This window comes from Stereum hirsutum (genome assembly GCF_000264905.1).
Source record: "Stereum hirsutum FP-91666 SS1 unplaced genomic scaffold STEHIscaffold_9, whole genome shotgun sequence".
Lineage (NCBI taxonomy): Eukaryota > Fungi > Basidiomycota > Agaricomycetes > Russulales > Stereaceae > Stereum > Stereum hirsutum.
In genome coordinates, this window is record NW_006763139.1 from 382,352 (window position 1) to 395,074 (window position 12,723).

Genomic DNA, 12,723 nt, shown 5'->3' on the forward strand with positions numbered 1-12,723 from the left:
GTTCGGGGTGAGTAGTCTGAGGCGGACCGCTTTCCCGACATTTCCCCGGGTCAAATGAGGTCGCATCCATGTGTGGAAATGTCGAAATCGAGGATAACAGGAGCCGGTGAAAAAAGCGACGGGCCTTCTGATACACAACTGGCATCAGGCTCGAGACCGAGAGGCACAAAACAAACCATGTTGCTTGCAGTCTGCTCTCGTGCAAGGCAGCACACACTATTCGGAGTGTTTTTGGGAAAGCAGAGGGATATTATGACAGCAAATACTCTTGGAACAATGTATCTGCCAAGAGTCCGTATATTAAAGCCTGTGTACGCCTAGGTGTCACTTTGATTTCAAGAAGATCTTCGAGAATCGCTCACCTATGATGCGACGAGACCGCTACTTGGCTATGGTGGACGAGGCCCAAGCTTCCGCTTGCTCACTCATATCAAATAAAATGTCTCCCCCGTTGGCTATTTGCTGGTGAGTGATCACAGGTTCCTTCGTAGGTTGACCATCTACGATGAGAGACTTGACATATGGTTTCGACGCTGCACCGTTCGAAGTGACCTTCAACGGTCTTGCGGCGTTAGGTAGACGGATGGTGATGGAGTCAAAGAAAGGACTGGCGAAGATCTCAGTCACGCAAGAAGTTGCCAAGGGAAAATGAAAGAGGACATACGACCCAATAACGTAGTCTCCGGACACAGGATTTACTGGATAGAAACCGAGAGCTCCGAAAATATACCATGCACTCATCTGACCGCAATCCTCATTCTGTTACGACTTGGGATGTGAGCGACGGGCGGCAAGCTGCCAGGAACATGTGTCTTACCCCTGTCAGTCCGACCACCGAGTTGTTGTAGTTCGCCTTCGTCACTTCGCGGATGCGTTCTTGACCCTTTGAGGCAGCCCCAGCCAGTGCATATAAGTACGGAATGTGGTGCGAAGGCTGTCATAACAATACTCATGTCAGGGTCTGATGAGGTTGCAAGACGGTCACGCGTACCTCGTTTGTCTGATCGTTATGACCTGGACAAATCCAAACGTAAACAAATTAAGATATCAGTAGAAGTATTGAGCTCACCTCCGTCGAAGTGCGCATCCAGACTGCGAATGAACTGGGCCTTTCCTCCTCTTGCCTCGATCAGTTCATGCACCGCATGTACGACGTCGAATGAATATGCCCATTTATCGCCTTCCGTCCAGCCCTCATCCTCACCAGCCCAAGCACCACTTGCATTGCGCGCTTCCATGAAGTCGGTCTCGTTGTTGTAGATCGTGAACGGCGCCACCATGGACCGATTCAAGAAAAACTCAGCGTCCTTGGTCTTGTTGAGAAGTTTAGCTAGAACGGCAACAGCGTAGTCATCGTCTGGCGGGTGCGTCAGGGAGACTTGGCTGGATCCCTGTGACGAAGTGGATGGTGCTCACAGGCGTAATCGAGAGTTCTAGAGGCAGACTCGGAGTGAATGTCGTCTGCTACCCAACCTTTCGTGTCATATACTGTCGATAATCCAGCCCGAACCTCGTATCCGACGTTTTCTTCGCGATCGAAGTAGCTAGAATTCAAATGTTATCATAGTGTGCAGGACGATTGGAGGAGTGGCACACGAACGAGATGGTGGAATCATCGACCGGCGGTACAGTGGCATCTTTGTAGACGGCCTCGTAGGCGGTCTCAAGGTCAAATCCGGTGATGTTCTTCAAGACCGCCTCGGCGATGAGCGAGTCTGCATGTGTACCTACCTAGAAAATACCCGGTCAATCAGGATCCAGACCTAGAAACGAAAAGACTGTACCATGATATTCGTTTCTGTAAAGGAACGTGAATGAGCCATGGCGTACGCAGTTGTAAACACGACTCACCGACGATGTTCTTCCACATGGGCAACCATCCACCCTATAACGACCGTGAGATGCGCTGCATTGCGGACGACATGGGGCACAAACCTCTTTGTAATCTTGGAGCATACTTTGTACCATCCCAGGTATACGCTCTGGTACCAACAGAATCTGCCAAGCCCATTCTGCACGGAAAGTATCCTAGACGGGTTATCTATCATGGATGGTTCAATAACGAAGAAAGCGTACACTCACCCATATTGAATAGCCAGTGTACGACACGCCTTCGTGGACCGTATCGTCATACCCAGAGTAGTATCTTCCGTATTCGTCTTGTTCATAGGGGTACTGCTCCCCAAGTCAGTGTGTGTCAGCCTCGAGACCAGAAGCGAATTAGCCATACCTGGAGAGTATGGAAGACGGCAGTGTAGAAGACAGCCAGATCGTCAGGTGTGGCGCCATCGACTTCAATACGGTCCAGCTTTTCTGCCCACTCTGTCCTCGTCTTACGAGCTGTCATCTCTAACGTCGTACCGTCCGGTATCTCAATATCGAGATTCTGCCTAGCTTGTTCGACTGAAATGAACGACACCCCCACCCTTACGTTCACCACCTCCGTATCTGGTGGGAAGGTAACATATCCACTGAGTAACGTCCCATTCCTTTCTGTCTCGTTCACATATCGGGTTCCATTAGACGCCGTGCCCCAACTGGAGAAAGGAACATCGAAGCGCGCGCAGAAATAGCCATGGAAGGAGGGCGCCGGACTTGGTCCTATGATGAAGTCCTGGCGTTCGGGATTTGATCCCGTAATTTCCATGGACGACGGGTTGAGAGAAATGGTGCCGAAAGGGTACGTGACGTTTGATGTATCTGCGGAGCCTATGATTGAAGCGCGAGTAGCTTCCAAGAGTACATAGGGGGTACTTGTCTCCGTAAAAGTGAAGCGCAAGTGTCCGACGCGAGAAGCTGTTGGATTAGTTAGTAGATCTTTCAAAGGAGACAGTGGTTCCTTACTGGCACTCTGTTCGGCAAGAATATGACCTCCATCCGTGGCTTCAAGGCTCGCGCGGTAGTAGCTCGGCGTGATTACTTCGTCATCGTGGCTGAAGGGCATGCCTCTGTCCTTAAACACGCTTTGTACTTCTCCTGCTCCGGGCACCACAACGGCCTGACCACTCTCACCCATCCAAATCGCGGGCTGATGTGTTCCTTGAAACCCATGGATACTACTGTCAGTGTAATTATAGGGAGTCATTGAGACGTAGTTCTGCCGAGTTTGCGCAACCCATCTAGTCATGGCGAACGGAGGGGCTGTCGAGGGTATCATGCCACCGGATCCATTCGGCGTATCTCCCCCATTCCCTATGAGCCTAAGAGTAATCAGCATAACATTGTGAAGAAAGACTGTCGAATAACTTACGCGTTCACATGATCCACGGCGGCACTCGGGGGGTCGTTGAAGTCACTGGGTGGTGAGCGAGTGGCCAGCACAGAGAGCACTAGCAGACATAATGTGGACAACAAAGGCGAGTTGCGAGCAAACATCTCTTCAAATGAGGAGAGCAGATCAAAGCCCAGCATGGTGGACGTCTGGCACCCTTGTGACTTTATATCTTGAACGACTGCTGTCAGCTGACGTCGATGACGAGGTGTTCGGAAAGCACAGAACTACTATACGAGAAACTTAGGCCAGTTTTATGGTACGATGAGACAAATTTAAACACAAAGCACATACCTTCAAGTACCAACTAGGCCCTGGTAGACAGCCTGCGCAAGGTTCTAACGCTGAAAACTACACAGAAAATGTGTTGTCGCTGAAGCTTCGAAAGGGATTGATATTGAACGCAGATTCTTCAATAATGGGAAAGAAATGCCCGCATCAATACCAACAGACACAAGTTAGCCACACTTCAGACTTTGACGCGAACTCAACCGAACATACTTCAAGAAAACACAAGTTTGTTCGTCGTGGTTCAACCGACCAGCGCACATTTGACGCCGGAAGCGGGGTTTCCCGGATTTAGTCACCAGCCAAATATTCTCACGATCCTGAGTGCTGACTCCGACAGCGATCTCCCCACCAGGACACCCGTTCGTTCTGGTAGCTATTTACTTCTTGACTCTCAATTCTTTTCATCCTCAAGCGGCCTTGTTGATGTTTTATCTCCCCAAGTATGGTACGCCGATACAATGATAAAAATGACCCTGATTCTGTCTTACGGCTCTCTTGACTTGGAGGCGACATCTGCTATTCCCTCACTGAACGATGACTGCGCTGTACTCATCCTATCCATGCTCGATAAATCCTCTCTTCATGCCATCGCGAACACATCAAGTGCTGGATGTGCTGCCGCAAGACGATTCCTCGTCCGGGACGTTATACTTCACAGTTTTGACCACGCCGCCACATTCTGTCGAGTGGTCCTTGCATCCGATCTGGCCCACCTCGTAAAACGGCTTATCATCGAGAAACCGATTCCTTTTCTGCAACACAGGAATCCAGGTGCACTGGAAAGGTTTGCATCTGATCTTGCCAGTCTTCTCGAGAGAGTGCAAAGTCTCGATGCCTTCGCGCTCGAATCATTCGCAGGCGCCCTGCTCATGAAGGAGCCGCGCATCGCCGTAGCGCTTCTTGCTCAGCGTCCTCGCCATCTATCACTGAACGGTGCAGATGGGAGCTCATTACTGGCCATCCGTTCCATGTCAGGCATCGTGGACCTGTCTTTGGTTGTTCAAGACACTTCCGAGGACTGTTCCCCAGCGATATCCAGTATCATCGAGAATTCCGCGAACACACTTCGGACGCTGACCCTAAAAACCCCCCTTCCCGACTTTCTTACGAACACAGAGATGGACATTCATTGCTGTCAATCTGTTCGAACGATTTTGATGGACACAGGCCGCAACATGAATCAGAGCGTTCTACGACGCTTCTCCCTTTTTTTTCCCAATCTCCAGCGCCTCTCCACGGCTCCTCAGAGCTTCGCACTTCGGGCGAGCGACATCCTGCAAGAAGATTTTCTACAATCGCCTTTGAACGCTCTAACGGCTGTGAGCGGCGATGTAGCTCTCATCGCCTTTCTCGCCCAATACCACTCGTTACGCTACATCAAGTCGACGGACGTCATCCTCAGCTTCTCCGAAGAGAGGCAGGCGCTCATGGAACGATTGGTCCATTGCCCTGTTCAAGGGGCGAAACTATCCATTTGGGCCAACCATCCCGTACGGGAGGTCCTTCTGGGTGAATTGGCTCATGCTTTGCTGCAAATCAAGTTCTTCGCGATTGCCATTCAATTCGTCACTCTGACAAACCTTTTGGGGGCCCTAGAATCTGTAAGCACCGTTCTGTTACATTTCTCTACCTGATCGTTTGCTTATAAATTTTTATTTGGCAAAACTGATTCAGTCGGTCGATATACGAGATTATACCGGCAACGTGTTCATTCCATTCACCCAACTCCGATACCTTTCTATCGAGCTTACATCTGAAATCGGCTTCGACCGGGCGGAGTCCATCGACGACGCCAAGAGACATTTCGTAGCAATCTGCTTCCGCGACGTCCCGTCATTGGAATGTGTCGACCTCCAGATATACGGCGTCGACGAGGAGAGGTCCTGGTGGAAAAGATGTTCTGATGACATAGAGGAAGAAGAGTCTGTTGAGGCGCTGGTAGAGCAGATTGGTGATGAGGAAGGCTTTTCAATGCGGACCGAGCACGAGTTAGTCCTGCCGTTGCGTCTAGTGAGGTGTATTATCGCTGATATACGCCTTCTTTGATCTAGGGGAGAGCTTGCGTATCTGGTCGAGTGAGGCGCTGCGCCGTTTGTATCTTCGTCAGCCTATCATTTCCAGTAGAAGAGTGCAGACCTAACCTTCGAGGAAGATCCAAGGTTCGACCAATTGGGCTCCTCGCCACCCTATTCTTGCATGATGGTTTGAGTGGCGCATTGTGTAGCGTTTAGTAAAGTTGTGTCCCTCGACGTGAATTGATCGGCATTTTAGCCCACAAGGTTTTGTAGTGAGTATACTACTTCCCCTATGTTTATCACGACAAGGCTTTCGAGGGCGGTGTGGTATTTCGTGGCCAAGAGGGTGGTACACGCTGCCATTTGGAGGGGGAAGGGTATTTGGTTCCGCTTCGTGCTACTTGTATCAACTACGAAGATATACATCCGTTCGGAACCAATATCGAGAAACGGGCCCAAGAGTACAGTACGGACTACAGTGCGGTCGTCAACATTAGGGGTTCACTATGATAGTTAGCATACTGGTACACAGTCAATTTCCATTGCTAAAAGTACACACGCAATCGTACACGCAATCGTACGGCCCATAGGAGTACAGTTGTCCGTGGTAGCAGACAGAGTCACAAGAAGTCAAAGTGATGTGGGTGGAATGCGAAAACAATAGTCAAGATATGAGGAAGTGAGGATGACGATGGCGCCATCGACTCGTCGCAGCTTTTGAGGCATTGGAAGGGGTCAGAGTGGCAGTCACAAGTTGTGCTTAGCGATGTGCCGCATAATCGTCAACGTCGCGAGAAACTCTATAGGACAGAAGCAAAGTTGTTTGTTCAGAAGACCGAAGACTATCGAAGATGGGATACGAGGGAGAGAGCATATGTAGATAACGCGAACGAACCGGTGGATAGGTGCGCGAAGGCTTCGTAGACTGTGAACACGTTTCCAGAAGTGCTGTAGGCTGGTCGATTAGGGTGCTTTAGGGAATACTGGGCTACGACTTCGTCGTCGACGTTGACGCACTGAAAAAGAGATGTCGGTCTCAGTAACGGGTAACTCTGCGAGGGATGGTCGATGATGCCGCTCACAGTCCACTCTTGATCTGCCTCCATGCCGTAACCCCAGCGGTACTCGCGTCCGTCTGAAGCAGTGAACTTGCGAGATCGCGAGCTGCGGATGTAACATCTCGTTAGAAAATGGCACACTGGATCTAATCGTTGCAAGGACGCGTACCCTCCGAATAAAGAAATCTTCCGTAGATAGCGATACATGGGCATCGATGTTCGTTCTTTCATGAACCAAATTGTGCCCAATGCTCCATTCGTGCCAAACTCCATGATGAAGGAGGGCTCGTGGGGCGAACGCTCTTGATGGCGGGAGCTTGTCGATCGTCGTCCCGTTTCAAAGACGGAGATCGATGGACCCTGCGTACGGTGAAGTTTGGAGGATGTACGGAGGAACATGCGGTCGTACACCTCGTCGAAGTCTGAGTCCTCAACTGCACCGGTGCGGTCCTCGAAGAAGTATGCTGGTGGAAGCGTGGTGCGCGTCATGATGGATGAGGGAGGCAGAGGGGATACTAGTGGAGAATGAAGATGGTGGTGGTGGTACAAGAGGTAGTTGAGGGTGGTGAAGGTCGTACAAGAAGTGGAGCTCAAGCGTAGATATATGGATTGGCTGAGCGGGGCCGATTGACTGGCCGCAATCAATCCGTGGCGTTTGACATGGAGTGTGCTTTATGCGTATAGATCGGGCCATGCCTGATACGGCGGCTAATGGTCTTTTCAAAGAAGCCTTTCCTTATGCGACAGCCTTCCCTGGTGTGAACGTTAACCGCAGAACCGTAGCAAGCTTCCCGAAGTTCCAAGGGTTTTGCAATGGGATCCTAGTCAGCATAGCACGCCTCCAGCGCCGCGATGTGACTGGCACTTCGGGCTGCGCTCCTGGAACGGCTTGGCAGTGTTCTACATGGCTACAAAGGTGGTCTTCAAGGCGCATCGGGCGATGGTCCTATGGCTGAATCAGACGATGAGAAGAGTACACTCACGCGGCTCCAGAAGAGAACCAGTATGAAGTGATCATCTCTCATGCTGAGAAAGAGAAGGGATAACTAGATCAGCTGGGGACAGCGGATTGAAGGGCGTTCTGCGTCGTATACTCACAAACACTGACAACAGGCGAAGAATGAGAGCCGTGAGGCGCATGTACTGTACATAAACGACAGATAAGCCACAGAGGTGATCCTGTGGCCCGGACACACAGGACCGTCGACTGCCCACTTGGGTAAGATGCGATTGAGCGCCTCTCGTTCCCGACTTGAACGCCTTCCGATTACCGTGTATTTAGACTGAGCGTTTACTTCTGTGCCTCGGACACGAATAGTTGTACCTGTAAGAAGCTGGGCGAGATCGACATTGCTGTGAGACTAGCACGCCACTTTAGAGACGCATAGGTGTCGAAAAACAAAGAATGTACCTGGAAAATCTCCTTTGGTGGATGCGAGTCCTGGAGTCTGAAGCTCTATGTGTTTGAGGTCGTAAGCACACTTTCGCCTTATGCCCACCCGAAACCACGGAACAGACACGAAATCCCGCCCCGATCTGGAAGAAGTCGAAGATGGCATATACACGCTGTAACCTGCGGAAGTATATCTAGTAAGTGCTTGCATCCCCTGACCCAATTGAAATACAGCTAACATTGAAGATTGATGGAAGGCTTGTTATAACTTCAACCAGATGACTGAACCGTTGAGTGGTTGCCCACGATAGGAAGCAATAGTGGAGGATCTGTTCCCTCACTCGGCAAAGACGAGGTCCCTCGAAGAGTCAGTCCGCCCATCCGTGCCCAGGAATAGATGTTCGGCTTCGAGAAACAATCGCCATGGGGAACGAAGTCACTATATCGAAGAGAAACCAAGGCCCTACCGAATAAAAGCCAGGATCAGCGTTTCTTGGGTTGAACGTGGATGGCAGCACTATGGCAGCTGGCCTAGCAAGGTACGAGAACTTGAACAATAACCAGCAGGCGACACCGTCGAGACCTTGGCCTATTCATTATTCGCGCACTGCGCAGTCGATCCCGTGCAGTCTTATCGACCATGCCATCGACCAACGCAGGTTCCGTCTCCCGACAGCGGAATCTCAGCGCTATTCGGGGGTAAGTAGGTAGGGCGCCACATACTATGGAGTGCAAAATGACTTCTTCTGTGGATTTCCTTGCAACCGTACGCTCGCCAATTCTCCTTGGCGGTAAGACGACTGAGGTAGAGCAGCCTCGGCTCTTCCATGAGATCTGGCAAAATCTGCGGGCGAGAAAAAGGAGGACGACTGCCACAACCACTCTGGTCACGGCGTGTAGACTTCCACCTAACGAAGGTCGCGTGAGCAAATCTCAACCTCACTATCCTCGTATGAATAGAACTATACCACTTCAGAGCCATCGTATTCGCATCAGTACACAGGTATAGGTACGCCCGTGTGTTTCATACAACAATCTTGACCCTCATCCCGTCCGATGGGGTCGAAGGATGCTGTCAAGCCGGTCAAACAACATTAGCAGTTCTCATAGAAGCGGAAAACACGAACGCTAGAAACGTACACATGTCCTTTGTTCCCGAGCGTCAATCTCGGGCTTGGGAAAATATAGCATACACCGTAGGAACATGAAGGTCCCGTGTTTGTTTCGAGGCAAAGAAGGCGGACATACCTGGAATAAGCGATAGATGGGCAACGCTCGAAGAGTAAGATCGGATGGTGAGATGCAAAGTTGTATGTCAAGTCGGCTTCTTGACGCTCCCGGAGGTATGTACATGAGTTGGCCCGCCCTGGGTGCGTTCAAAGCGAACGCGCATGGGGCAAGAACGTGGTAGAGTCAGATGCAGCGAAGGAAAGAGGGTACGATACACGAGATGCCACATCCGGGTTTTGACTTGCATTCATTCGATGTGCTGTTACATCCGAAGGGGCTCGAGGAGTCGTACGACTGATGCCTCGTTCAGTTCCACGTAAACTGGTCGCATATCGACTGATCCTGTGGCACAGAAGTTCATATGAAGCCGTAATTTTAAGGAAGGCCTGGACAAAAAGACACCAAGTCAGTGCTCGTGAAAGCTCGGCCTCAGCTCTGATACAAGAGTTAGAGTAGAGCGGCCACCCGGTCACAATCTTGGAACACCATCCGTCCAATTGGATTCTACTTCTGTCTACCCCGCGATCGCTGATCGTGTGTTATGGAAGGGGTATAATAAGCTTCGTCGCCTGCATGTGGGCCGTGGCGTGTTCAGGTGATTGGAAACTAGTCCGAGATAGTTCATTGCACAATGAATTAGTAGGGAGGTCGACATCGAGGGGTGTGAGAGTTGCCATAGACTTGTTCCTGTCAAACGAAAAGATACACATTCTTCGATCTTGCGGCAGTAGTCACGCGGGGTGCTGGGAAGTTAATAGCATCGTAATCCGCTCATTCATCCCGCTCAGACCGCAACGCGCCAGTCAAGATTAGCAATACTTTTAATAGTCAAGATCACGATACATCGACAACATAGCGAACCTATGAAAATAGTCAGCCGGGGCCAAAAGGTCTCGCGGACAAGAATCAGTAAGATTTGCCAGATGAAGCGTCTCACCACGAAAGCAAGCCACAGCGCAAGCAGGAAGCCACCCCCACCATTCATGAGCATTCTTTTCAACTCTGCATCGCGTCCGCTTCCGATGGTTTTCCGGGTGCGCCACCGTTGCTTATTATCCCCGCAGACGTCTTCGCATCTAGGAATAGCTCTCCCATCTCGCTGATATCGTCCATCTCGATCTGCTGTCGGCCCGCAAGACCGGCAAGGATGGACGCCGGTGTGAGTAGTTGCAGAGCATATCTAAAGGAGAATAAACCGCGCCGCAGGTTTAGAGTCTATCACAAAAGGAGAGAAAGAAATGGCGAATGAATATAGGCGACTGGAAGGACGTACCGGAGCGAGCTCTTCTCGCCCTCTGCGGCGAGACGGTCGAGCACGCCGTCGCCCAGCTTGAGGCCTTCGACGGTAGCCCGTACTTGCACGACCTTGCTGACTTGCTCGCGTGTGTACCCGTCCGTTTTGACGATGAGACACCTGACCATCCGCAGTGAGGACCATAGTTTAATGAACGGCGAAATAGGTTTGAAACGCCCTACCGGTCGAGCAGATCGACTGGAATGCCATGAGGAGAAAGGATGTCGGTTGTTCCACGGACGAGCGAGTGACCCCTATTTGTGGCGAATATGACCGTCGGGGCCATAGGCGATTCGAGCAATGCATTCAAATATGTGAAACACTCGATGTCGAGCATATGCACCTACGCAGACGAAAACACGACAGTCAGTGGAAGTGCCCGCAATCTAGTTAAATTCCTCGACATACCTCATCGATGAAGACTACACCCGGCACAACCTCCGCCACGCCCTGATCGACATAGCCCTTCACTACCTTATTCACCTCTCTCCGAAGCTTGTCTGTCACCTCTGTCCTTCCGCTCTTCACCAAGCTGCCCATCACGCTCATAATGTCCTGCCCACCCTGTGGCCGCGCATTTGCTGCGTCAAGGTCGCCCAGCGTCACGTCCTGCACCAGCTCCTTCTTCTTATGCACATCGCCTTTCGGGAGCGGGACGTACGTCTCGGACTCGAGGTCGTACGACGATGCATACGCGTCCGAGCGACCTACACGCTGAAAACTTATTTTCGATACGTAGGTTTGATGGGAAGTTTGGGAATACGCACCTTGACAGCACCGGTGTTGGCTTCGACGTAGACGACGTCGCCAACGACGATTTTTTCTTTGAGGATAGCCTCGTAGATGCTTGGGTCTAGTCGGAGTTGTTTTGTCCCTTTCACGGTTTTGAGGCCGACTATGACGTGCGAGACCGTCTTTCCGTACCCGCTCAGAGGGTTCTCTGCCTCGGCTGGGGTCAACTCCGTGACCTCTCCTTCGTAGACCTCCTTTGTCTCTTTTATCCGAAGACCTGGAAAATAAAATCGCTTAGATAGAATTCAAATGATGTAGAAGTGATGAGTAGGACGATGTTTCGATCCCCTCGAACAAGATACAGTGTGTTGTCTCTGCTTGGGCCACAGAAGAACGCGTACGCACCTATAGCTCTCCTGAACGCCTCAGCTAGTACCTCTGTCTTCTTCACCTCTGTACTGTACACCTCAGATCCCACCATCGGACAAAATGGTACCTTTGCGCCCAGTTCATGTGATACAGCCAAAGCTAGTGCCGTTTTTCCTGTCCCGGGCGCGCCAACCAGAAGCAAGGCGCGTCCCGAGAATTTTCGAGATTTGATGAGGTCGACGACCACACCACAAGCCTGAAAAGCCGGTATCAGTTACAAATAAAAGAGAGCAACGACTGGCGCGTACGCACCTCTCTGGCATTGGTTTGGCCAACAAATCCAGCACCATCCGAGCTCGCGAAGCCTTCAGGAGTCAAACCAAGACCTTTGATGTGAGAATGTGGAGCAATGCGCGACGAGCGCGCAGCTGATGTCGTGGATGGTGGAGGGAGAGCGTTGTGGGCTACTGGTGTTGATGAGGAAGCCATTTATGTGCTTTGTCGTCGTCGTCGTCGTGGAAGACGGTGAAGAAGTGTTTGGGTCGAAATTGGTGGCGAGGGGAGTGGCGACGCGTGTAGTGGCTCTACAGTTTGCGCTTTCGGAGTTTGAAAGACCTCACTCTTTCCCAATCCTTCCCAATCTATCTTGGCTCGCACCCCAACACCGTTCCCAACTAATCCGTTACATCGTCTTCGGTTTGCTGGGCAGAAAGCACTATTGTATCTCCTCCTAACTATCTCGATTGCAAGTGTATTTACTGCGACCGCTGTGAAGCTAGGTATTACTAGGTGATCGCCCCCGGTCACCTGTTTCACGGGCACTGGCAGAAGGGTACAGTTGGCCTTTGTTATACTGACACTCGTCAAACCGACATTAAATTTGTATCTGGCGGATGGAAGAGGGGGCTAACCTCATCTGCATCTCTTGCTCGAAGCGAGTATCAAGCTACTTCATGTCAACGTCTTGCCACCAGTCTGTCAATTTTCTTAACACTGGCACGCTCTTACTTACTACGATATCACTGGATATCAGTGTAGGCTGTACTCTTGGTGGACTGTTATTATCCAGT

At 51.0% G+C, this 12,723-nt stretch overlaps 4 protein-coding genes across 4 annotated transcripts; 1 reads left to right on the forward strand and 3 right to left on the reverse strand.

Moving 5' to 3' along the window:
• Positions 1–381: 381 nt before the first annotated feature.
• Positions 382–3,375, reverse strand: STEHIDRAFT_60062 (uncharacterized protein; the record flags this gene model as incomplete). Its single annotated transcript, XM_007305197.1, has 14 exons — positions 382–607; positions 665–759; positions 818–934; positions 992–1,014; positions 1,070–1,357; positions 1,417–1,544; positions 1,601–1,731; positions 1,785–1,798; positions 1,852–1,885; positions 1,936–2,028; positions 2,083–2,178; positions 2,231–2,796; positions 2,845–3,200; positions 3,251–3,375. The coding sequence occupies 14 exons, from the start codon at positions 3,373–3,375 to the stop codon at positions 382–384; spliced, it is 2,292 nt and encodes a 763-aa protein (XP_007305259.1).
• Positions 3,376–4,029: 654 nt separating this feature from the next.
• STEHIDRAFT_157945 (uncharacterized protein) lies at positions 4,030–5,641 on the forward strand (the record flags this gene model as incomplete). Its single annotated transcript, XM_007305331.1, has 3 exons — positions 4,030–5,163; positions 5,237–5,550; positions 5,614–5,641. 3 exons carry the CDS (start codon positions 4,030–4,032, stop codon positions 5,639–5,641), a joined length of 1,476 nt encoding a protein of 491 aa, XP_007305393.1.
• Positions 5,642–5,947: 306 nt separating this feature from the next.
• Positions 5,948–7,140, reverse strand: STEHIDRAFT_80666 (uncharacterized protein). Its single transcript, XM_007305206.1, has 4 exons — positions 6,805–7,140; positions 6,660–6,741; positions 6,473–6,593; positions 5,948–6,377 (listed from the first exon to the last, which is right to left on the reverse strand). Exons 1-4 carry the CDS (start codon positions 7,122–7,124, stop codon positions 6,325–6,327), a joined length of 576 nt encoding a protein of 191 aa, XP_007305268.1. The 5' UTR covers positions 7,125–7,140; the 3' UTR covers positions 5,948–6,324.
• A 2,868-nt stretch (positions 7,141–10,008) lies between these two features.
• STEHIDRAFT_169282 (RuvB-like helicase 1) lies at positions 10,009–12,180 on the reverse strand. Its single transcript, XM_007305332.1, has 8 exons — positions 11,966–12,180; positions 11,690–11,909; positions 11,320–11,561; positions 10,961–11,266; positions 10,735–10,895; positions 10,532–10,672; positions 10,196–10,438; positions 10,009–10,119 (listed from the first exon to the last, which is right to left on the reverse strand). Exons 1-7 carry the CDS (start codon positions 12,140–12,142, stop codon positions 10,255–10,257), a joined length of 1,431 nt encoding a protein of 476 aa, XP_007305394.1. The 5' UTR covers positions 12,143–12,180; the 3' UTR covers positions 10,009–10,119; positions 10,196–10,254.
• Positions 12,181–12,723: the final 543 nt, after the last annotated feature.